This window comes from Girardinichthys multiradiatus, chromosome 6, assembly GCF_021462225.1.
Source record: "Girardinichthys multiradiatus isolate DD_20200921_A chromosome 6, DD_fGirMul_XY1, whole genome shotgun sequence".
NCBI lineage: Eukaryota > Metazoa > Chordata > Actinopteri > Cyprinodontiformes > Goodeidae > Girardinichthys > Girardinichthys multiradiatus.
Window position 1 is genome coordinate 24,456,351 of NC_061799.1, and position 24,551 is coordinate 24,480,901.

General features: G+C 39.8%; 1 protein-coding gene across 1 annotated transcript in view; it reads left to right on the forward strand.

Annotated features, from left to right (window-relative positions):
• kmt2cb (lysine (K)-specific methyltransferase 2Cb) overlaps window positions 1-24,551 on the forward strand; it is a 98,488-nt gene that overhangs the window by 26,540 nt on the left and 47,397 nt on the right. Inside the window, exons 6-24 of the mRNA XM_047367750.1 lie at window positions 3,739-3,848; window positions 3,977-4,086; window positions 4,609-4,771; window positions 4,859-5,030; window positions 6,394-6,508; window positions 8,271-8,446; window positions 8,546-8,898; window positions 14,492-14,572; window positions 15,026-15,747; window positions 17,018-17,137; window positions 20,738-20,854; window positions 21,102-21,206; window positions 21,460-21,564; window positions 22,129-22,310; window positions 22,560-22,724; window positions 22,817-22,923; window positions 23,042-23,134; window positions 23,226-23,438; window positions 24,421-24,540. Of these exons, the coding sequence (XP_047223706.1) occupies window positions 3,739-3,848; window positions 3,977-4,086; window positions 4,609-4,771; window positions 4,859-5,030; window positions 6,394-6,508; window positions 8,271-8,446; window positions 8,546-8,898; window positions 14,492-14,572; window positions 15,026-15,747; window positions 17,018-17,137; window positions 20,738-20,854; window positions 21,102-21,206; window positions 21,460-21,564; window positions 22,129-22,310; window positions 22,560-22,724; window positions 22,817-22,923; window positions 23,042-23,134; window positions 23,226-23,438; window positions 24,421-24,540 (3,329 nt within the window). The remainder of the gene's footprint in view (window positions 1-3,738; window positions 3,849-3,976; window positions 4,087-4,608; window positions 4,772-4,858; window positions 5,031-6,393; window positions 6,509-8,270; window positions 8,447-8,545; window positions 8,899-14,491; window positions 14,573-15,025; window positions 15,748-17,017; window positions 17,138-20,737; window positions 20,855-21,101; window positions 21,207-21,459; window positions 21,565-22,128; window positions 22,311-22,559; window positions 22,725-22,816; window positions 22,924-23,041; window positions 23,135-23,225; window positions 23,439-24,420; window positions 24,541-24,551) is intronic.

The window sequence follows — 24,551 nt, forward strand, 5'->3', positions numbered from 1 at the left end:
ATTTCTTCTTGCCACTCTTCCATAAAGGCCTGATTTGTGCAGTGTACGACAGATTGTTGTCCTATGACTCTCCCACCTCAGCTGAAGATCTCTGCAGTTCATCCAGAGTGATCATGGGCCTCTTGGCTGCATCTCTGATCAGTCTTCTCCTTGTTCGAGATGAAAGTTTAGAGGGACGGCCGGGTCTTGGTAGATTTGTAGTGGTCTGATCCTCCTTCCATTTCAATATGATTGCTTGCACAGTGCTCCTTGGGATGTTTAAAGCTTGGGAAATCTTTTTGTATCCAAATCCGGCTTTAAACGTCTCCACAACAGTATCTCGGACCTGCCTGGTGTGTTCCTTGGTCTTCATGATGCTCTCTGCGCTTTGAAAAGAACCCTGAGACTATCACAGAGCAGATGCATTTATACGGAGACTTGATTACACACAGGTGGATTCTATCTATCATCATCAGTCATTTGGGACAACATTGGATCATTCAGAGATCCTCACTGAACTTCTGGAGTGAGTTTGCTGCACTGAAAGTAAAGGAGCCGAATAATATTGCACGCCCCACTTTTCAGTTTTTTATTTGTTAAACAAGTTTGACACATCCAATAAATTTCATTCCACTTCATGACTGTGTCCCACTTGTTGTTGATTCTTCACAAAAAATTTGAATTTTATATCTTTATGTTTGAAGCCTGAAATGTGGCAAGAGGTTGACCAGTTCAAGGTGGCCGAGTACTTTCGCAAGGCGCTGTAGCAGTCTGAAGGATCAGCTGACATGCCTTTCATCCCTGAAAGGAAAAATGGAGATTCCTTTTCAGAAGCCCCCCTACACCTTCTGTGCTTCCTGTGACTTCACTCAAAGTATCTGAGTCGTCCTCCCTCAGTGACATCCCTCTCACTGGATACTAGTGGTGTTCTGATCGATCGGCCAGCGATCATTATCTGCCAATTCCCGCCGATGTCTTTTTTTGCCGATCACAATGCAGTGTAGTGTATCTCCCCCTTTCCTTCACGCTGCTCAAGCACGCGGCAGCAAATCCTAAACAAACAAATCTGCCGTGTGCAACCAACTTTTGCCTGTGAGAGTCATGTAAAGTTTGTGTCCTGCGACACGCAATGGAAAAATACCTCACTGGGGAAGCACGTCAAAATGCTTCAACACAAGGAATTTAATACGAAATGATGAATGAGCTGACTATGGTGAGTTTTCAAGGCTTACTGCAGAGAATTAAAAGGAGACACCCGGAGCAGTCAGCCAACACTCGCCGTATGAACGTGATGGTCAGAAGGCTAAGCAAATAACCCGAAAAATTTTCCATAATTTAGCCTGTTAAGAGCCCTAACGTTTTCAATCTGTTGAAGATTGTTTTACTGATAGCAGGTTTTTCGGTTGTCCTTTTGACTAAATAGTTGTTGCATTGTGCCTGCACATTTTTTGTGTAGTTTTTCTTTTAAAAAAGTAAATAAAACACATTTTTGTCTAAATTCAGGTGATTTTATGGTTCCTTTTTTCCAGATCCCGTAGCCAGTAGCACTTTTAACAACATTGAAAACTTTACAGCCAATCCATGTTATCAGCATCGGTGATTGACAGCATAAAACCTAATCGGAGCATCCCTACTAAATACTGTTGTCAGGCTGGCACCCCCTGGTTATGATGTGTTTATTGATCGGGGAAAGAAAGATTGGATTTTTATTTTTCAAATGGGCGATCACTGATCAGGGGCTGCTCAAGCATAAGGATGAGTGATTCTGGTCAACAACCTGCTGTAAACGTTTTCTAAAACTAAACAGGTGGAGCTTTTCACTGTTAAAAGTAGGCCTGTACAATAAGGAGAACATCATATTGTGATCATCCAAACGTTCCTACCATTTTCCATGAGTTTCAGGATATTGGTCACTAAAATCTGTGTCAGGTGTGTACTTAAAGAGCTGGTCTTTGCATGAGAAATCATTTATGTAAAATTAAAAAAATGAAGCAGTTATTGAAAAGATAAAATGATAGTCCATATACATACATTCATACTGATTACACATTCCCATTATTGCATCTTCCTTTACATTCTGGCTGTGTTGAGTTTAGCTGTTGCTGTTGGATAGAAACTGTTGTTAATCTGTCTGTCGTTGCTTTAATTGATCTGTAGCGTCTGTTCAGTGTGTGACCCGGGTCAGAAGTGTCCTTTTTAAGATGTTTTTGGAATCTTTGGAGACAACGGGAACTGTGACTTTCTTAGTCTCTGTAGAGGACAGCCAGCGATCTTTTGGGCTGCCTTAAAGACCTTCCGAAGCTCTGTCCTCTGAGCCACTCTACAGCTGGTTTACCACACAAAGATGCAGTAGGTCATTATGCTCTCAATAGAGCACCGATAAAAGAACACCATCAGTCTCTGAGTGATATTTCTCCTAAGCACCCTCAGGAAGTACAGTCTCCACTGGGCCTTTTTCAGCAGCTCAGAGGTGTTCACGCTCCAGGTCAGGTCCTCCTCGATGTAAACATCCCAGGAAGTGGAAGTCAGCCGCCCTCTCCACACAGTCCCCGCTGATCGTCAGTGATGAAATGTCCATTCTCATTTTTCTATAGTCCACTGTTATCTCATTGATCTTGGAGATGTTGAGCATAATGCTGTTCTCTGTGCACAACCCTGTCAGCTGCTCCACCTCGTTCCCTACAGGCGGGCTCATCCCGCCCGAGATGAGCCCCTGGTGTCATCTGCAAACTTGACGATGATGTGGTGAGCGGGGGAGCAGATGTAGGTGTAGACAATGTAGAGCAGGGGGCTCAACACACAACCCTGTGGAGAGCCAGTTCTGAGGCTAAGAGCCGAAGATGTATGCTGGCCCAGTATGACCCTCTGTGGAAGTAGTGGATCCACTTGCAACCGGAGTGTGGCAGTCCAATGCCCTTCAGTTTTGTCCCTTACTCCCATTTTAGGCTTTTCTCTTAGTAATGGTTATGTGTTTTAGTAGCTGCTTGCTTGTGGTTCCAGCTGTGCCATGTCGTGCTGAAAAGCCAACGTCAGACTGTCGGATCACTGATTGAGTAGGGATAGATGGGAGATGGATGACAAACACCCGGAAGGAAATGTGAAACTTGATTAAATTGGAACACTGTCATTGTTATTTAACCAAGGCATGCCACGTTGGAGCAGAAGCCTCTAATGTTGAATCAGCTTGTTCACTGCTCTCTCTGACTTTTCTGGACAACAGCCTAGTGTATTTTTTAAAAAGTATAGATAGTCGCGGTTTGGTCTGGCAGTATGCCTGGCAGTAGGTACTTTTTCTGTTTTTTTATTTTAATTAGCATGATGGACAGACACAGTGGAGTTGTAAGGAGGAAGGGGAATGTCATTACATAATTAGGCTGTAAACAATTAGGCACCTTATCATGAGTGTTCTATCATGTTTCAAAAACAGTCTTGATTTATTTATTTTTTGTATGTTTATTGAAATGTAGGTGTCCTTGGTATGCTAATGCTCTTTCCTATTTACTTTCTATGTTATGTGGCTTAAAGAAACATTAACAATAATTTTTAATCATTTTGTGAGTCAGGACAACTAGTCTTTTACATACACCATGCAAGACAGCCTTTTACCACATGCCCCATAGGCATTATTTGGACTCTTTTCCCCACATCTCATTTTTCTTGTCTCCTTTTGGAGCTTTTTTTAAAGTCCGCACATAATTATTTTATTTTTTAATTTTTTATTTTCTTTTGTCTGTCAAATTGTTCCTTTTTCTTTCCCAGTGAGTCTGAAACCTGCCATGAAGAACCAGACTCTGCCATTCGATTTTGGGATGAGCTTTCTCATGTTGGCCTTCCAAAAGGTCTTAATGTCCGGTCTCTCTTTGAGTCAGGTAGGATTGGTGGTAACTGCATGTTTTTAAACTAAGCATTTTTTGCTCTGTTAATGCAACTTAATGTTTGCTATTTAGTTTGCCTTAGAGGTTTTCACTCTTAATATTTTATCACTTCAAATTTCTAGGGCAATGTTGGGCACATCAGAGTTGTGCCTTGTGGTCTGATGGTGTTTGTGAAGGCGAGGGACAATCTCTTCTTAACGTGGACAGAGCCATTGACTCAGGGAGCACAAAGGTAAGTGGAGGGAGAACATCTGCACACTAATGGGTGTTAACACCATCTTAATGCGCCAAAGCAGGAGGGAGGAACCGCTTCATTGAGGCATAGAAAAGCCGATGGATCAGGCTGACGGGTAAAGGTCAGAGAGGCAGCGTAGATCTCTCAGCTGTAAACTGGAAAAGGTCATGCCACTCAGCAGCACACAGCTCTTGTAGCTGGTTGGTTCTGTTTGGTAGCAGTGGCCTGCTCAAAGTTCTCTTGTTCCGAATAGCAATTCTGCCACTTGATCTCTACTGTGGCTATTAGCACATATTCATAGAGATGAGGACAATGGGGAGTGTACGATGTTCTACTGCTGTGATCCTGAAACTAAAATCCAGATTAATATATTTTTTTCAGAAATGTTAAAGGATCTAAACCATTTTTTTATTTTCAGCATTAGTCATAATCTCTAATTGTTAGGCTAGTATAATTATAGCACTGTTGCAGACGAAGAATGTTTAAGATAATCTGTGTCATTTTTCTTTGTTTCCTCAGCACTGTGCATATTGTAAGCGCCTTGGAGCATCCATTAAGTGCTGTGCAGAAGGATGTGCTCAATTCTACCATTACCCATGCGCCGGAGCGACTGGGACCTTTCAAGATATTAGAAGTCTTTCACTTCTCTGCCCAGAACATATTGAATTGGCAGTTCAGAAATGTATGTTGAGAAATTAGATAATTACAGAAAAATATGTGCTAAAATCCTAGAGATTTTCTGATTTTCCTGTTTTGTTTGCTTCAATAGTTGTAGATGATGTGAATTGCGTGCTGTGCGATAGCCCAGGGGACCTGCTAGACCAGCTCTTCTGCACCAGTTGTGGTCTGCATTACCACGGGATGTGCCTGGATATTGCTGTGACCCCTCTAAAAAGGGCAGGTTGGCAGTGCCCAGAGTGCAAAGTCTGCCAGACATGCAAGTGAGTCACTTTTGCCGCCCACCTAAATGAAGTCTTAGACTGAATCTTTCCTTGCGCAGATGTTTCTTTCACTGTTTGTCCTTCTTAATTTCTGCATCACTCCCAAGCACCATGCACATTGATGTTTTTGTTTATCTCTGTGGCTTGTGAAGCTCTAACTGAGAGTTTGACCCTGAAGCTTAATTCATGTAACCTCTGACCTTTAAAAAAAAAAAAAAAAACTCAGGACCTCTGGTACACCTAGGGCAAGCAGTCCTGCTTGTTGAAACTGCCCATTGAGGGATAACTCTTATATTTGCATAGAAATCCTTCATGGTGTTTTAAGTGTTAAGCATGAGTTTGTGCATATTACTGTAAATAAGGTACAAATAAACATTAGTCTCAATGATCAGCTGCTTGGAATTGTTTGTTTTCGATTACAGGCACCCTTTATATTAGTCATTGTTTTTCCATTTTAACCAAGCAAAACAGGTTCAGTCACTTGTGAGTGTAAATTACCCTCTTTGGCACATTCAGTCCCACGGAGTTGTACCAGGTTTATAATCTGCCAATGTTTTCTTTTCTTGATTGTGTTTTAGCGTTGGCAACCTTTAAACATGTTTAAATAATGTCAAAAAACTTTTTTTTTTTTTTCTTTTTTTTTTTGGGTTGGTGATTGCATTGCTTCGCAAGTTCCAAAACCAAAAAGTTATCTTTGCTTTAATTGAATTGCTTTCGTTTTTGTAAGTTTGCTTAAGAGAAGTAGCTACAAGAACAAAACATTGCAATATCAGAGTTAAGAGAATCCTCCCTGAGAGGAACAATGTCTATTGCACAAGATTGATCATTTTCTAATATTTTTAGTTCAAATCAGTTATTAAAAAAACTTTAAAAGGTGTTGTCTTGCTTTATTTGGTTTTCTAAGTTTGTATTGTACTATGAAAATCTCTATTGGCACCTCTCTCAATGACGCTTACTTTTGTTTTAAATAATTTCCCAAATATATGCTTACATAACTGTTGCTATGACTCATATAACTACTGTAACCGTTTTGAATTAGATCATGATCCTTAGAAATACAGCTGCAGAATAGATCATTAAACTATTAGCCAGTACATTTTATAAATGTTTATTGCAGGTTAAAAACAAACTGTCCTTGGGTTTCCCATAAAAATTGAAGTAAAGGGGCACACAATCACTATGTGAATGTAGACCCTGTATAACTGCACAAGTTGGAATGGCATTGATGTTTGGGTGAAGATTCGAATTAAGACTCAGTGCAGAGGAATACCTCGGATCTGAATTGGGGTGACAAAAGCGTCGGATCAGGACAGCCCAAGTTTTACACAATAGTATTTCACACTTCTTTCTGTTTTGCCTGTAGGAACCCAGGAGAGGACACTAAAATGCTGGTGTGTGACATGTGCGACAAAGGCTACCACACTTTTTGCTTGCAACCTGCTATTGACTCTTTGCCCACCAATGGGTGGAGATGTAAGGTAGGAAACATCTTACACTTCTTGACGCTTTAACTGATAGGAACTAAAAACGTTTTCTTTTTATTTGTGAAACAATAGTAATGGAAATAGTGAAACTTGAGACCCTACGTCAAACTGGCATCTTATCGTGGTTTATTTCATCATTGTTTTTATACAGTAGCGCTCTATTTTCCTCTTCTTTTTTTTTTTGCAGAGTCATGTAGTGTTCGGTGTGTTGGGAAAAAGTACATACAACTAGGCTCTGTCACTGGGTAAAAGTGCATTAGACCCAGAGGAATATGCACATTGTGTGTAAAAGAAATGACTCAGAGCAGCTGATTTTTTCAAGGTTTCATTTCAGCCTCAGCGCCAGCAGATAATACAAAGTGTACTTGTGTGTACATGCATAAGTGTTGTCGCGTCACTCAGCTGCATCATTTTTTTCATCTAGCAGTTGGTTGGGCTAGGTCACAGAGAAGGAAGCGGGCGAAGAGAGTTCCCCACATTTTGGCTTCTTTGCTTGACTCTGCTTAGAACAATGCAGCCCACACAACTCGCTGATGCTCCTGTACGCTCACCCCCGAGTGACTATCCCCATATGTGTGTCAGTTTTGTTCTGAGTTGTGTGGTCTGTTTGACATGCAGATCAATAAAAATTAGTCGTAGTTCCAGTTTCAATGCTGCGCAATGTTCCTCTGACGGCGTCTTTGTCGAGCTGAGCCAATCTTTTCTTTAGAAAGCAAGAACTTGGTCGAGTCGTGTGGGTACTAGTTGGTCTCATAAACTGCAAACTCATTAGTTGCGGTAAGTGTTGGGTTTTTCATAAGGGAGCTTTATGAGAATATTAAAGAGAAATTAGATCTTTTTTTTTTTTTAAGAGTTTGTAATCAGATTTTCTGAGTTTTCAGAAATTTTCAGTATTCATTAGCTGCTTGTTATATCACATTTATCATAAATACTTGAGATGCATAATCTGTTGGATAAATTTGAGTGCCATGTTATCTACATATTCCTGTTCAGATTCATAAATCTCTTGCACTGTAACAAAACATGTTGTCTTTTTTTCCCCAGCTTTAACTCCCATTTTGCTAATAGGTTTTATTATAAATGTTTATTTCAGGTTTAAAACTGTAGTTTGTTGCCGTTTCCTATTTTCAGTCTTTCAGTCAGTCGGTCAGTATTTATTTATGTAGTTCTTTTTAAGCTCAACGAGGGCAACACAAGCTGGCTATGTAGGATAAAAACAGAAAGCGATGAAAAACAAAGTCAACAAGAAGTGTTACACAGGAAAAAATGTACAGAAGCGTGTTTAACAGTGGTGATGTTGGTGTTAATTATGGTGAAGAGGAAACACCGAAGTAGGCATAAAAACAAGCATAGATTCTAACATCCAGATAAGAATGTTAAAACCAACAAATAATATAGAATTAAAAAAATATTAAACATGAAAATATCTAATCGATGAATAAAAAATAAGAAGAAGATTAAATAAAAGGTTGTACATCAATAAATAAAAACATAGAAGTAAAATCTACATTTAATTTGAACAGCTGGTATATTTTTATTACACGTATTTGTAAAACAAAATAAGTGGAGTAAATGCTATTCATTTAATGTAAAGCCAAAATAAAAGCTTAATGAAACTACAGATTTAATTATTTTAAGGTGAAATTAGGATGAAATAATCTTTGGATGAATAGTTATTAATTAAAAGCCCCCTCTGTGTTTTTTGTACTACACTGGGTCTAAATGACTTTTGCATATTATGTCACTTTCTCCAAAGAACTGCAGGGTTTGTATCCAGTGTGGAACACGAACCAGTGGACAATGGTACCACACCAGTCTGTTGTGTGAGAACTGTGTCCAAAACCAGGACCCTGCTCTGTGTTGTCCAGTGTGCTCCTGCATCGTGGACTCTGAGCATCACAAAGACTTACTACTCTGCCAGACTTGTAAAAGGTAAAAAAAAGAAAACATGGTGCTTATCCTTTTGCTTACCATTTATTTAATGAAAATATTTGTTGAACAATCTCGTGAATTCCTTTGCACTCCTGTCAGATGGCTACACCTGGAATGTGAGCGTCAGAACTCAGGCCAAGGAGAAATCCACCCCAGGGAGGACTATGTTTGCTCCAACTGCAGGTCTCCTGCTACAGAGCAGGCGGTAGAGGCAGAGGATATGGACACTGGCCCAGAGCTCAGTCCTCAACCAGCCCCAATGCACATAGACTCTGAGACTGGCCTACAGCCGGCTCAAAAGCACAAAGACCTCGAACCTGGCGTTCAGCTGTCCTCTGAAATGCACAATGACCCCAAACCGGAATTGCTTGCTGTTCCATTGCACTCTGATCCAGAGCCTGCTCAGGCTGCCGTCCAGGAGGAGAAGTTGGCCACGCCAGACCAGAAGCCTGGTGGGTCTTTGTTCATAAGATTATAGACACTTTATGCTCTGATCCTCCCAATTCTTTTTCTCCTTTTTCTTTTTACCAATCAGAGAATCTTGAGTTTTCATTTTTCCAACATATTACTTTTGATAAACCCAAATATTGTTGCTTTTTTAAACAGGCTAAATAATGCCTGCATCGTACACCAAGCACCAGGTTGTAGTATTGGAAATGAAACTCAGCATTTGTGATTGAGAAGTCATTGAAAGAACAGCTGGCCACAGAGACAGAGTTCAAAGTTCTGGCCCGCTACACCAACAGGTGCTGTAATATCAGTGTAAATGAAGTTGTGAAAGTTACTGCTCATGCAGAGCAAAGAACTAAAAGGAGAATTGTGTGTACCAACAGAAAAGAAGCACTCCCTTATTTTCAAAGAAACTTCTGAGGGTTTGCATACAACCAGATGGTGTCCCACTAATTGCAGATTCAAACAGCAGCGCTGCTCTTTGTAATTCTTCCATTTTAAATTACGTCGTGTATAAGGATGTTGGGATGGACTTCCTTTTTTCAAGAATGGAAGATTCTGTTTTAATTTAAGAAAAATATATAGGTAATAAATCTCTAAAGTGTATATTTCAATTAAATCACTAAGTAGCTTTTATTTAAGCTAAAACTTACCTATATTTTCATAGAAATGGAGATCTGACTAACTTCGTTTATTTTTTGTTACTGACCCAGCAGGTTCGATCTTTTCTTTTTTCTTTTTTTTAGTTGTGGCTCACAGCAGAAGGACATTAGGACGAGTAATATTTGTAAGAAACCCACATTTCAAACCCCAATTTCAGCTATTTGTGTCATTTTATCTGGACCCATCAGGTGACTCTAAAATTCCAACTAAGAAGTCATCAATGTGTTTGAATGTTGTTTACTTTTTGCTTCGAAAAACTGCCTCATAGTCTTAATTGTGAAATGAGTGTAACTGAAATTACCATTAATTAGATTAACATTTGGAGTTTGAGAATACATTGCATTAAAACCTGGTCCAAATGAGGTCAGCCAGCACTACAGTGCAAAATTCACCCCAAAATATGTACAGCAGGCGAGGGATGCCAGTGGCAGCTATGCTGCCCACTCTTGCTGAGGTAGCCCACCCCACTGACTGTAGAGAATAGATGAGAGTATCATGATTATATCATGGATCCCCTGTCTGCTAACCTGCCTTGAAGCAATTCTGGCTCATTCATTGCTGCTCACACAGCCTGTCTGCTTGTTTTGCACACTAGGCACAGATGCTCACTCTTTTTCTTCTTCTGGTCATTAACAATCTCCTTACTAGATTTGGCTGGAAAAGCGCTGCTTTCTCTGCTTTTTCTTTTCAAGATATATTGGGTATTTTGGAGCAATTTTAATTGAGGAGGGTTTATTTTTTGAGTATTAAGTATTAAGTATTCATCATACTTGTGTGTGTATGAATCTTGTTCATTCATATAATCTCCTCCTGAAAAACCCCCATACAATATGACGCTACACTTCCCACAGTTCACAGTTGGGATGGTGTTTTCACACTTTCAAGCTTCACCCTTTTCCCTCCAAATGTAAAGATTTTTCTTATTGCCAATTTCTTCCGTTTTAGTATCATCAGGAACTGTCTTCAAAGTTGAGGTATTTGTCCCTGTATGCATTTGTAAAAGTAATACAGCTTTTTATTTTGCTTCTGGAATAATGGCTTCCTTCTCGCTATGTGGCCTTTCAGCCTATTTAGATACAGGAATAACAATGTGAACAATGACCAGATATGAGTTACGAGATACAGCAAACATCTTCCCAAGGTCTTTTTCTTGTGTTCTGGTGGGTTCAAAACACGTTCATCTCCTTAAACTGTAGGGTGGTTGAACGGCTGATACTTACATGTGAAACCGATCTTATCCACCGATCTCATCTCCCTTCGCAAAGGTCTCACAATCAGACACTGTCCCCTTTTGCTCCGCCATGCGCGAGGGCTGACTGGCAGACCTGCCCACCAGGTCACGTCTGCACGCACACAGTTGACAGTAGTCATCCTACTGTTGCCAACAGATTGGAGACATTGATTGGAACATTGAAGGTCTCTTGTGACCTTTATAACAGCTGGCAGTGTCAGTTATAAGAATAAAAAAAAATCAGTATGAGCCAAAATCAGTAACCGGCAGATCAGGCTTTTTGAAGATAGGTGATTGGTCGGAAAACTGCAATCAGTGCACCCCTAGTGTTTATGCTTGGATAAATGTTTGAAGAGGTAAACATTGCACCCTCAGGTATCTAGATATTTGTACCCAAGGCTGAATCAGACTTATAGAGGTCTACAATTCACTCCCCAATATCGTGGCTGATTGCGTTGAATTTTTTCATGATGTCACTCAGGGAAGCAGTGTGGCTGAGCTGTTGCTTTAAAGTACACACCCAAGTTTGCAACCAAATAACTGTTGTAGTTATAAATTAGCCTCAACAGAAGCTCACAAAGTCCTGGTATAATCACCTAAGCTTTCTTAGATTGTTTAAAGGCATTATCGTCTTGATGTACATAAACTCCTGATTTCAAAGAATACAGATTCTCTGAAAAATGTCTTCTATTCTATAAATGTCTACTATTTTGACATTTAGCAAATATAAATAATTTTTGTAATCCTATCTGACCTAAACAGGAGTCAGACTTTTATTCTTATTTTAATTTCAGATGATGAGGGGGGAAGAAATGGCAATGCCTTTTTTATATTATGTAAACATCTGGTTTATACCTTTTAGGATGGATTCACATCTGACACACATGACTGGGCACAAGATACTAAAGGTTATTGAGAGTTGAAAACATCACAATGATAGAAGACAAACAGTAGTGTGGAAAATGTGGATTTTCTGCAACCGATGCCATTATAATATTTTGCAATAATTCCACCATGTCTAATATTGTGCAGCCGTAATATCATTTATTTGTAGTTCTTTTTAGTGTTAGTAAACCTACCTGTGAGTTTCATGGTACAGCACAGTTAAAAGGAGTGTGATTCAAAACAGCAAAACGTTTTTATGTCATAACAGCTGCTTTTTGGGGCAAAGGTGGAAAGTACGAGGATCTTTTCAGGACCTGAGCAGCAAAACATAAAGGAGTCCACATCTAAATCAGTCTAAGAAGGGTGGAATTTCTTTGTGGTATTGTTGCCAAATGCTGTGATGTTTCTAAATGTTTTGTCATAACAATGTCACCACCACTTTCTCCTAAGCTTCAGCATCTCGGCTATTTGATGTGTTTTGCAACTCTACTTTTAGGTAACACTTTCTATAAACTCTAAATGTTAATGTGTCTCAATCAGCTTCCAGAAGGTTGATTATTGTTGGAAAAAACACACCTGGTGAATATCAGCTCATAAGACTCCAGCCCTGACATCACAGAGCACAGAGTAGCGTATTTAGATTTTCTTTTTTATCTTCGCTGTTTACCAATATCATATGTATATTCTGTAGTTGACTGGCCTGCTGGATTTCTGGTCTTCTAACTGTTATAAGTACTGTTTAAACGCGGAAGTCGTCGGCAGCTATTTGTTTTCTCTCGCTCTGATCGTTAACATTTGGGTTGCTGAATCATTATTTTTAGCAGGACTAAACGACTAGTTTTAAAATTCAATCAACAGGCAGTTTAATGCTGAAGTTTGATTAATGTAGAGATGTGCTATTATGCATGATCTGATTCTTGCTCACGCAAAGGTTGATTATAAGGTGACATTATTTTGAAATTATAGCTAAAATGATAACTCACCCAAACAGGTGCCTTGATGAATTTGTTTTTTTCTCGAGCTCTTCGACTGTCAGGTTTAAGCACCGCTCAGGGTTAAACAATAAATTAATAGATGCTCTTGAATCTGTCCTCTTTGCGCAAGCTAGTTCTGACCTTAGGCCTTTTATGAGAGCTTAAGTTTTGTCATCATCTAAACTATTTAATTTGCCTAATCAGTGAGTAGGAAAAATTCAAGACAGTCCATTACAATGAACGTGTGTATGTGTTCAGCTTGGTCAATAGCTGATAGCAAGAGGTGGTTGTAGGCCCATCTTCCTAATTTACTTTCCGGCATGAGCGCCGGATGAGCACCTGCAAGCTGCACAGTCATGAGCCCAGAGCACACAGACCCTGGGATGTTGGTTGTCATGGTTACCCTCTTCCCTGGCATTGATGCGTAGCAGGTGCATGCGTGTGTCAGGACCAGTGTGACATGGGAACTTGTGGATTGAAATAGTGGGTGCCTCCTTAAGACTAGGCTGTCTGTACTGTCAGATGCTGTGTGGCAGAATATTGGCTCGATGTGTGGATTCCTGGTAGCCAGGGATGACTGGTTCTATTCATACAGCGCAAGTTAAACGAATTGGTTGCTCTTAAACAAAAACAGAAATGGGGCACTATAAAAGTGGAGTAAGCGCATCGTAGGCACTGGTTTTGTATTTTTAAAAAAAGAAAGTGGCTTAAAAGCACAACTGATTATTTAAAGTGCATTTTGACTGATTGCCACCCAGAAGTAACCAGTAGCACTATAGTTGCTTCTATCAATGATAGTTTCTATTTATTTATTTCTATTTTTCTATAGATTGTTGTGGGTCTTCTGTATTTACTTTCGCCTTTATCTTTTCAAATTTGAAATTCTTGTCAGTAATAATTAGAGATACATCAATAAGTGGTTTCCACGTAGATATCTGATCGTTTTTATAATCCTCTAATGGACTGCAATTCATTTTAGCCAATTCTGGTCTCTCTTAAAGAGCTATAGAAGACAGTAAAGAGCTTTTTTTTTACTATAGGGATAAATTAAAGATTTTACTTGCTAATAAAATGTTCATAGTAAAAAGATATTTTTCAGAAATGACCCAAAGTAAAGGAGCTGTCTCTTTTTGCATCACTTCAAATACATTAAATCCTGCATTACATCACAACGCTACCTGTTCAAACAACAACCAGCTGAAAAGAATAGCAGTATATCTCATGCACTCCTTCACAAGACTGATTAAAGCTCACGGTTTATTTTTCTGCACACTTTAGCATGTAGAAGCACACCATATCACATAAATTTCATGTTTACAAGATCATTTCAAAATAACAACTATACCCAACTTAATATTTGAGAGGAAAAAGCTGAAGTTTGCTGTTATGTGTTAGATTATTAAATTATTCAGTCATTTATCGTTACAGTACATCACCCTGAATCAGAAGTTCTGTTGTAATCAATCATTTATTTATATAGAGAACAGTGATTTTATACAGTGTGTTACATAGCTCTGCAGTTGAGCAGGATTCGACATTTTAAAAGTTTCTTAGCAACTTGCATCAAATGACTGCCTTTAACGCTTCACTAGGAGTGAAAATATCAAGTCTTTTACCCACAGCAGCAACTTCTACATTGAAGAGTGCTGTCAGTGCGACTCGGTAGCTCTTGTGTGTGGCGCATTCACTGCTAAGAAAATGGTTGGATTTTTAGTTTCCAACCTGCAGGTGATTGATCAGGGCTAGTCCCTCACCAAATCAGTGAAATTTTAAAACAATTAATTTCATTAGTCAAGTAGTGTGTTTGTAAACTAATAACTATGTTCCGGTTCCTCTGTTTAGAAGCCCAAGGAGGAGCAGATGCCGTTGAGATGCAGAGTACTGAACCTTCTGTCAACAGAATTCCAGCAGAATTCAACCCAGGTTTGTACATGTTCATGTATTATTTTATCTTCATCTCTGGAACATGATTGATTTTAGGGCAGCGCAATGTATCAAATCACAATCGTCATAGCGATATCTGTGTGCAATATTGCAACTGCAAAGGACTGCGTGGATGCAATATCTGATGGCATTCATTGAAATAGGGTTGGGGGTTAGTAGTTGGTAGAATTTGGTCACTGTAATGGACCTTTGCTGTCTTTTTTGCCCACAGAACATCAGTGTCATGTTTTCCTAAAATTGTGCATGCCCAGTTGATTGATTTAAAAGTAAAAAACAGTTATTTTGCAAACTGAGGTCATTTGCTAATCCTTATATCATAATGGTCATGTAAAACCATAAGTATTGTTAGTTATGCCCCTTTTTTTGTAGCCTTAAATACTGCGCTAAATGAACTTGTGTTCTTAACACCAACTTTTGTCTACTGTTTTACAGAAACCAAACCAGCAGCTACACCCCAGCTCACATCTACAGAAAGTTCTGTGTCTTTGTCATCTCCGAGCCAGGAACCATTTCCGGCCCAGGAGCCCAATGAGGCGCTACAGACGCAGGACATCACATTGCTAATCAAGCCAGCAAATACAGAGGCCTGCCCTGAGGAGGGCACGGTCAACCCTAGCACAAAGGATTTTAAGGCCATCATCTCAACCACCAAAGAACCAAGTACTACATCAGTAACTTTCATGGAACAACCAATGGAAGTCACACTACACCAGACTTCAAGTATGGATGTAGTCAAGGCTTCTTTCTTGGAAACTGCTCCTAAACAACCTAACAAAGAGATGAATGAGGGTGTATTTCACATGAACTTGGCAGAGACTGTTAAGCCTTCAACTTCTAGTAGATCAGAGGAGATGAACTCTACGCAGGACAGCAAGCCCAATGTGTTATTTCCTGGTTTGTCTTTAGACGAGAAACCCGTTAAAACAGCTGTGGAAAGTCTGGCAGAAATGGTCTCCTCTCCTTCGCACTCTTCTTCTCTGGCCAAAGGGATACCTCTCAGAGACCCATCACAGACCCAGATGCTAGCCACACTGAGTGACCACAGTAGTATAATACCAACAACAAACCTCATACCGTTCACGCCGAAGATCGGCATGGGAAAACCGGCCATCACAAAGAGGAAGTTTTCTCCCGGGAGGCCTCGAGTGAAACAGGTATTCATTGGCACTGTGGGCCTGAGTCCCTGTTGCAGTTTCGATAAAAAGTTCAAGCATAGTTTGATAATTGGTGCGTGTACTACCTCTTTGTGTTACCTGTGGGCCATTCTCTTTGAAACTGTCAGATTTTATTTTTCTGCAACACTTAGATGGTCGATGTAGCTTTCAGACTTGGGATCTTCAGCTGTTTTTGGTTTGTCCGTAACATTACATTACATTTTGCAGTTCCCTACACCAGCAAAGCAGGGAAGCTGCTGATTTTCTACTTCTTGTGCCCTTCTTGCACGCTTTGGAACACAGTGTAACGATCTTATTTGAGTTAATCATGTAGAAGATGCAGGTTTTGGGGATAAAAATATTTTGCCAACATTCTCTGCTGGTATCCACCTCAACCATTATCATCATCTGTCTTTCAGTTCATCTCATGATCATATCATAAACGCATTATTTCTTTATCCGATTGAAGATGAACTTTCGTTAAGTCGCCAGTAGCAGTAATAATTACTGTTGTGGCATACTGATATTACATAATTTGCTATTAATGGCTGAGGGAGATTAAACATGGAGTCTTCTGATTTTGATATTGGTCTGCTGAGTCTGCCTCATGCCGAATGTAGAGTTTCCCAGAAAAATATTTGGAATTGATTTGCGCTTTTGGCTGCTTCAGATGAATAAATGTTTGGTTTTTTTTTTTTTCTAGAAGTAGTATATCTTGACTGTTAAATAAGCATCACAGGGCTCAAATTAATTTACTGCACCCAGTCTGGGAAAATCTTTTCCAAAATGCATAAATCAGCCTCTTTAGTCGAGCATGGCTAATGCGCCGATGGTTTGCTGTGCGAATGCAGCTACTTGTTTGTCAGCATGTCAGACATATGATTGCTGTAACAAGATGTCTTTCTCCTTCTCTACTTTATGATGTCCTGCTGCTAATGCCAGTAAATTCTTCTGTTCAAACTGCCACTAACACATTTGCTTTCCCAAGTTTTGCTCTTTAAATGACGTGCATGAAAAACAAGGATTTGCTTTTGACACATGATGTTGCTTAATAACTTGGACATGTTCTGGCTTTTCAGACCCTTTCTTAGATGGATATGCAAGGATGTGTAACGAGTTATTTATTACATGACAACCTCACCACATTTCTTTAACATCCTTCTTTGTATGTTTTGGTTTCTTTGCCGGCTTTGTTTTTAAGTTGCTGCATTTTGTCGCCCTCCTCCCTCTCTCTCTCTCACTCTCTCTCACCCATCCCTCCTTACCTTAGGGTGCATGGAGCCCCCATAGCAGTGTGTGCTCACCCTTTTCCTGGTCACCAGACCAGCCAGAGGGTTGGGACCCAAGGACCAGGCAGTATTATGGCAGCCCCGGTTGGAGCATCAGAGTGGTAAATACAGCGGCTCATGAAAGATGGCAGGGCAGCAGCCGCCCTCTCCGCTGCTTTCGTACTATAATGTTTACTCTCTGGGTATTCCTGAGCTTCACTGGTCTATTACGTAGCTAATGTAGTAAGTGATGACCTACGCTTTACGTGTTTGCTAAAAATGTGAAGAAGAGGAACTAAAATATTTTGGATTTTGGAGTTGAATTCAGTGAACAAAGAAGTTCTTCCACAATCAGAGCACACAAAATATTATCTAACCACTTTAGCACTGAATGAATTCAAGCTGTCCTTTGTCAACTACGCACAGTTGTGTTGCTCTTATTTAAACTTATTTACACAAGCGTAAAGAGCAGTAAATATAAAGAAAATAAACCTGTCCTGACCTGATTTTGAATCAACAGAAACACTTTATTAGCTGGCTAGCGAGGTAACAGCTCTCAGTTAGGATTGCTTATAGTCGAGCATGTGCTGGTTTGACATTCCCACAATATGATAATAAGTCAAACTTGAGTAACTCAACCAGAGATGCACGATATATCGACATCAATATCGGCTCAAATGTTTTACCTCGGTGCATCCCCATTCATGATCTTGAGATACTCGTGAGGAAGTAACTCATAACCTTAAGTAAAAAATAGAGCGGTGTCAGAAAACCATTGATTATTTCAGTTTTTATTATTATTATTATTTTTTCCCCGTGTTGAATCAGTGGGAGTCCAAGGTGCACTGAGTGTTGGTTTACATTACAGCCAAAAACAAACGCCTGTATTGTTTTATTCATTGCACAATTTTAATATATACAGTTTGAACCAGAAACTTTCAGTAAACATGTACTCTCTTAGTAGTAGTAACCTTCTCTTATGGGTACCTCACGCTTGGCTTAATTGTTTTGTTAGATTGAAATGTTGGGTTTTAGGTCTAAAAGTATCAAAACCTGCCTAACTGAGATACAGGTACAGACAAACCTGTTGTCACCCTTAGTAAAGACTCCTAAAAAGTCTTAAAATGAATTCTTTGTTGTAACATAAACCCTGACTAAAAAATCCTGCTTTTAATTTGAGCCCTTGTATTCAGTGGGAAAGACAATCTTAGTTTGTAAAATCACATGTGGCACACTTAGTCTTCTCCTGTAATATTTCACAAGGTTGGAGCGCACAGAGAGAGATCTTTCAGCGTGCTTCCTTGTACGATCTCTTCTCCAATGGCCTGGGCCCTCTCTTACAGTTGTGTTAAAATAATATCAATGTGTTTTAAAATTGTGAGTAAAGCTTAAAATCTTTAAAATAGTTTGTTTCCATGCATTGGGAACGCTGCACATAACGTTTCTATGTTTTCATCATGTTCCAGAAAATAAAGAAAAATGAACATTGGGCTGTTCAACAAAATAGCAGTTTCTGCATTTTTCTTTACAAACGTCTTATAGTCACAGTGCTCACCATTAACTTCAGACTTTCTTTGATCACCCTGCAGCTGACCATTGGCTGCCTTTGCCATTCTGGCTATTTTTCGATCCATTCGAATGATAGTGTTTTGGTTTTTTTCCACATCTCTCTAGTTTTGCTTTCCATTTTAAAAAATCTAAAAGGTTTTCAGAGAGAAGCGCATATACAACATGTGCTGGAGTCATCCTTAAATAAGGGCCTTCTGACTGACACTTTTTTTCGTCACATAATGACCTCAGTAATTGAACTCCACACTGCTAATATTTTGAACACACATCTTTTAATCAATTATTCAATTACACAGACTCAGGAGCATGCATACAATAAAAGTGGCTTCTGTTGGTTTTCTATGACTCTACTACACCTACTAGACGATTAATATAATTAAAATGAGAATCGGCTGTTTTATGTGCTCATAACTGGTTTACATTTTTTTTAAACCAAATATATTTCAACAAATCAACAAATGAATCTCAAGTCGATGTCAGCTTTTGAACACAGTGTTGGAAAGATAAATATGGAATTAACACCTGCTAAATTCAGTTGACATTTGTAAACAAATATGGTTATTGTACAAAATATTTTCAGGTAGAATAGGCTGGTTTATTAGCTAGACTGAGGCTATTAGCTGGTTAGCTAGCCTATAGTCTCCTGCTTACCACACAAGCTGCTTTAGGTTCCCAGGACGTTTTTCAAGAGGAAGAGGCCCACTGCATCAACAACATTTCACTTAAGGTCAATCTTTGTCCCGTCTGACTAAAGTACTCAGTTGCAGTTATAATCCAAGCAGAGTTCAGGGAACTGTAGATGATTACACTTGTAGGGGCATCCAATAGTTTTTTATGGAGACCCGCTGACCCCTAGATACGACCCTTTGCTTCTGTTCATTATCAGAGAGCTTTGGAGATAGATTTTTTTTTTTTTTTTTATCTCCTTTAACATTTCGCTCTTTGTGTGTGTTGGCAAGATGGATATGGGTCCTCGTCTAGGAGAAGGGGGGCCTCTTTGTCATTTCGTTTTCATGAATTACTAATTAGTATTTCCTTGAAACTGCGGCAAAATGGTTTTGTTTACATGTTTTTAATTGTATCAGTAAATGGTATAGATTAGAAATTCTGTTTTGTCAGAGGCAGGGGGGTTACTATTGCTTTGTATTTTATTGTTGGTCCATATCAGCTTTTCCATCAAAGGATGCGGTAGCTGGAGCAGCTTAGGTTGCTAAGATGGCTCAATAATATGGCGGCTCCGACCGCTTCTCTGTGTTTTCCATCACAACAGTGTCCCCTCTGCTCCGTGTGAACGTTGGCATCTCTGCCACTGAAATCTATTTCAACCTATATTAGGTGTGGGAAGTAACAACAGTGACAGTCCATCCAACTAGCCAAATATTTTTGGCATGTGCAAATGAAATGATTGTCACTTGAAATGTAATAGCCGACCAAATATTACCTGCATGCAGTGTGTTTAATTGCGAATAAATTATTTACACCAAACGTGAGCCTGGAAAAGTGTTGAATTTTTACATGACTGAAAAAGGGAAATGAACCCTGGATTTGTATATATTGTGCTCCTCCAGTAAATATCTTGCAGCTCAAATGTCGAGAGAAGTTGCTGCCTTATTTCTAATTGGATGTAATTGGAAGTATTCTAATTGGATGCAGTGGGGTCAAGTAAAAATGACCTCTCCATACTTAGAGACAAGCAATATGTAATATCTGTATTAAATATTGCGTTAACAGTATCAGCCATTATAAATAAACAGTTGTTAGTTTTTAATCCATCACCATGACATTCACATCACTCATGTGTGTTTAGCATCTCAGGCATCATTGTCCCAGTCGCATGTAGAGCACCAATGGAACTAGGGTCCAGTCGGTCCTTTGTGATGCCTGAGACTGAACTTGTTGACAATATGTGTTCTAATACATTGTCCTTTGGTCGAACTAGAAACGGCGCTGTGGAGTTAACATATATATTTTTGTTGAACACGTCTTCTGCAGAAGATATGTCTTGGTTAAAAGTTGCATCATTAGCTGTGAGAACAGTACCTATCCTTTGCAATCATTCTGAGCTTGGGCCTGTACATTTGAGTTTGTATGATGATGAACTTTCGTTGTGTGGTTCGACTGAACCATTTTGTTTTTTGTTTTTTCCTTTGCAGGGTCGAGGTTCAGGCTTCCCTGGTAGGAGGAGGCCGAGAGGTGCGGGTCTGTCAGGCAGAGCTGGACGGGGCAGGGCCAGAGGGAAGAATGGAGTGAGTCCCGGCATCAACCCTGGGGTATGGTCTTAGCTGGGTGGCTTATATACATCTTTTAGCAAATGATTGTTTTTATTTTTCTAGCTAACGGCAGACAGTAATATTATTTCATAAGCATTGATGTTCACATCAAAGGTTGTGCATTTTAAGTTCTGCAGCAAAGAAAAATTAGACAGTATTACTTGACAGATGATCTCCTTGTGGTAAAATATTTGTCAGCCCAATTTTATGTGAATTTCAGTTTTTGTGTGCATTTTTTCCTTTGCAGATCACTACATTAGAAATGCAATACCCACTCAAAGAGGAGGAGGAAAATGCGATGCACAACACTGTTGTCATTTTCTCCACCAATGACAGTTTCACGCTAAAACAGGTTTGTATGTGTGCCCGTGTGTTTGGGCTCATTGTATTTTAATTTTCAATTCCAAACAGTATACTCATTAGATGGCTTTATGATAAAATGCTCGCTTAAAACTTTGGCCTCAGGAGTTTATTGTTGCCTGACAGCACCATCAGATGCTGTCAGGGAGTTTTCACCTTATGGTAAAATAGGAAAAACAAAGCCTTGTTTTACTGTAACTTCTGATGCTCTGAAATCAGTTTACTCATATCTGTCTTCCTTTTAGGACATGTGCGTGGTGTGTGGGAGTTTCGGCCTTGGTGCAGAAGGACGTCTTTTGGCCTGTGTACAGTGTGGCCAGTGCTACCATCCCTTCTGTGTCGGCATAAAGGTACAGTATCTCATTGTCTAAATGTTGTATCCTTCTTTTCCTCCTATCTTCACAGTTTTTCCTCTTCTTCCTGTATGCCCTTGTATCCTTTGTTCCTCTCCTTCAACCCGTCCCTTCTTTATTTCCTTTCTTTCTCCCTTATTTTGCTTCTTTCTGCCTTTTTCATTTTTTTGCATCCTTCCTTGCTCCCTTTTGTCTTTACGACTTTCCCTCACTGTCTAGCCTTGCTTGTTTCTGTCCTTTCATCCTTGTGTCCTACCTCTCATCCATTTGTCCTTCCATCTGTCTTTTCTTTCTCCCCTTGTGTCCTTCCTTTTTTCCTTCTGCCCTTCTGTCTTCCTTTCTTTCATTTTTTCCTCTCATACCTTCTTGTGTCCTTCTTCCCACTCTCCTTCCTTCATGTCTTTCCTTCAGTCTTTTCTTTTTCCTTTCTTTCTCATTTACGCCCTTGTCCTTCTTCCCACTGTGTCTCCCTTGTAACCATCTGTCCATCCATCCATTTAAAATGATCTTAAAGAAAAGCTTGTGTTACTCTCCTCACTATTGCTGTTTTACTTTCCACAGATCACCAAGGTGGTGCTCAGTAAAGGCTGGCGATGTCTTGAGTGTACTGTGTGCGAAGCTTGTGGACAAGCTACAGATCCTGGCCGCTTGTTGCTGTGTGATGACTGCGACATCAGCTATCACACATACTGCCTGGACCCTCCTCTGCAGAATGTTCCTAAGGACAGCTGGAAGTGCAAGTGGTGAGTAACTCTTTGATCATCTCGTTCAAATGGGCTTCATGCAGTAAGTCTTTTAAATCACTGGTGCTGTTCCTTGCAGAATCACATTTCAGTTTAACCTGACTTCACCACTTCCTGATTTACAACCTTTTTTGTAATGCTTTCTTTAATGCAGTTTAATACTGTGTTTTGCAGCACAATCGTCTCTTTATCCTCTTTGAAAGAATTTGGGTTAAATAAGCATTGCTCTCCCCCCCACATCCCCTGCAGGTGTGTGTCCTGCACTCAGTGTGGTGCAACCACTCCAGGACTGAGGTGTGACTGGCAAAATAATTACACCCAGTGTGCTCCGTGTGCCAGCCTTACAGCATGCCCAGTCTGCCTGGTGGACTACAGTGAGGGCACCATTATTGTGCAGTGCCGCCAGTGTGACAGGTCTGTAGTGTTCCTGCTGAACTGTCATGGAGGGGAAGTCGAGCCTTAACTAATTCTCTGGAAACTATCTGAATTTATTCTCCTCTCCACAGATGGTTTCATGCCACTTGTCAGAATCTTCATTCAGAAGATGATGTAGAAAAGGCTGCAGAGAGCAGTTTCGACTGCACAATGTGCCGAACGTTCAAGACATCGAAAGGTGGGCGCGCAGTGATTTACTGCAATGTCTTTATCAAATCAAATGTTCTTTTGTTACTGCCATAGATTTAATGGTTGTTTTGTTAATTCACTGAATCATGAATTTGGTTCTGCTGCAGTTATAACTAAGACCAGGGAGATCACTGAGCCACTACTTGTCACACAGACTTTTTCTAAAACGAAAGAGTTTGGTACGTTCAAAGCAATCACAGGTGATGGATGCTAAATGGAGCACTAAGATTTTTCTTTAGTTGCATACTTATTTTCGCAGGACTTAACCTGTTTTGATCTTTCCCTTTTCAGACCTATCCCGGACCTACACCCAGGATGGTGTTTGTTTGACGGAGTCAGGACTTTGTCAGCTCCAGAGCTTGTCTGCTGCGGCATCACGACGACGGAAACCCAAACCTAAGCTAAAGCTGAAGATCATTAACCAGAACAGTGTGGCGGTGCTTCAGGCCCCTGTGGACCCTCTGTCAGAACTGTGTCGAGATGAAGATATGGAGGACAACAGAGGTAAAATATCTTCAAAGAAATTCATTTTTTTCACAAACATTTTATACATTATATATAGGTTTCTTACACCGGGAGGAATATATTCCAGCTTTTTATTTCCCTTTCAGTCATGGCTTACAGATAATAAAGACTCAATACTCAATGTCTCAAAAAAATAAGATATTACATATAACCAATAAAATTGGATTTTTAATACTAAAATGTTGCCCTACTGAACAATATGTCAATGTACTGCATCAATGCAGAAATAAGAAATAAGCAACTGATATATCGGTATGTGTATAATGTATCTATAATATAAATGCCACTTGTTTAACCAAATCATTGAAATAAATAAACTTTTTACTGATATTCTAATTCATTAGGATGCATCTGCATTTATTTTGCTGTTTTTGCTTTTCTAAATTGTATATATTATAAGTTTATATAATGGTATCCAAGGGCATTATGTATGTTCTCATGTTTGATTGTAAAAATGGTAAATGAACTGAACTGAACTTATATAGCGCCTTTCAAGTCATACAGACCACTCAAAGCGCTTTACACACTAGAGCCACATTCACCCAATTGCACTCACTAACGTTCACACATTCATACACCGATACGCAGATCGGTAGGCAACTTGAGGTTAAGTGCCTTGCCCAGGGGCACATCGACATATGGCAGGAGGAAGCTGGAATCGAACACACAATCTTCTGATTGCAAGACGACTACTCTTCCTACTAAGCCACAGTCGCCTGTGTAATTAAACTGATTTGTTTACTATTGTAACCTTTGACCCATTTTGATCAGTGTACATTTCCTCAATTAATCAAAGGGTCTTTACTCACAGTACTTGTAAATTTAAGTTTAATCAGGTCAATATCTTGCTATAGAGTGATGTTTGGATGAAACTGACCCTGTTACTGTTTTGAGGGGCCTAACTGGGGTGTTCTCAGCTGCTGGACTGTCACTTATCATCTCTTCTCTTTACCTCTCACAGAGGCAGAGCTCCTTGATTGTGAGACAAAGTCTGACTCGAGCCTGGAGCGTGAGCCAGCGGAGGAAGACTCCAAAGGGGCCGACGGCGTCAAGAAGAGGAAGAGGAAACCGTACCGACCGGGTAGGGCACCT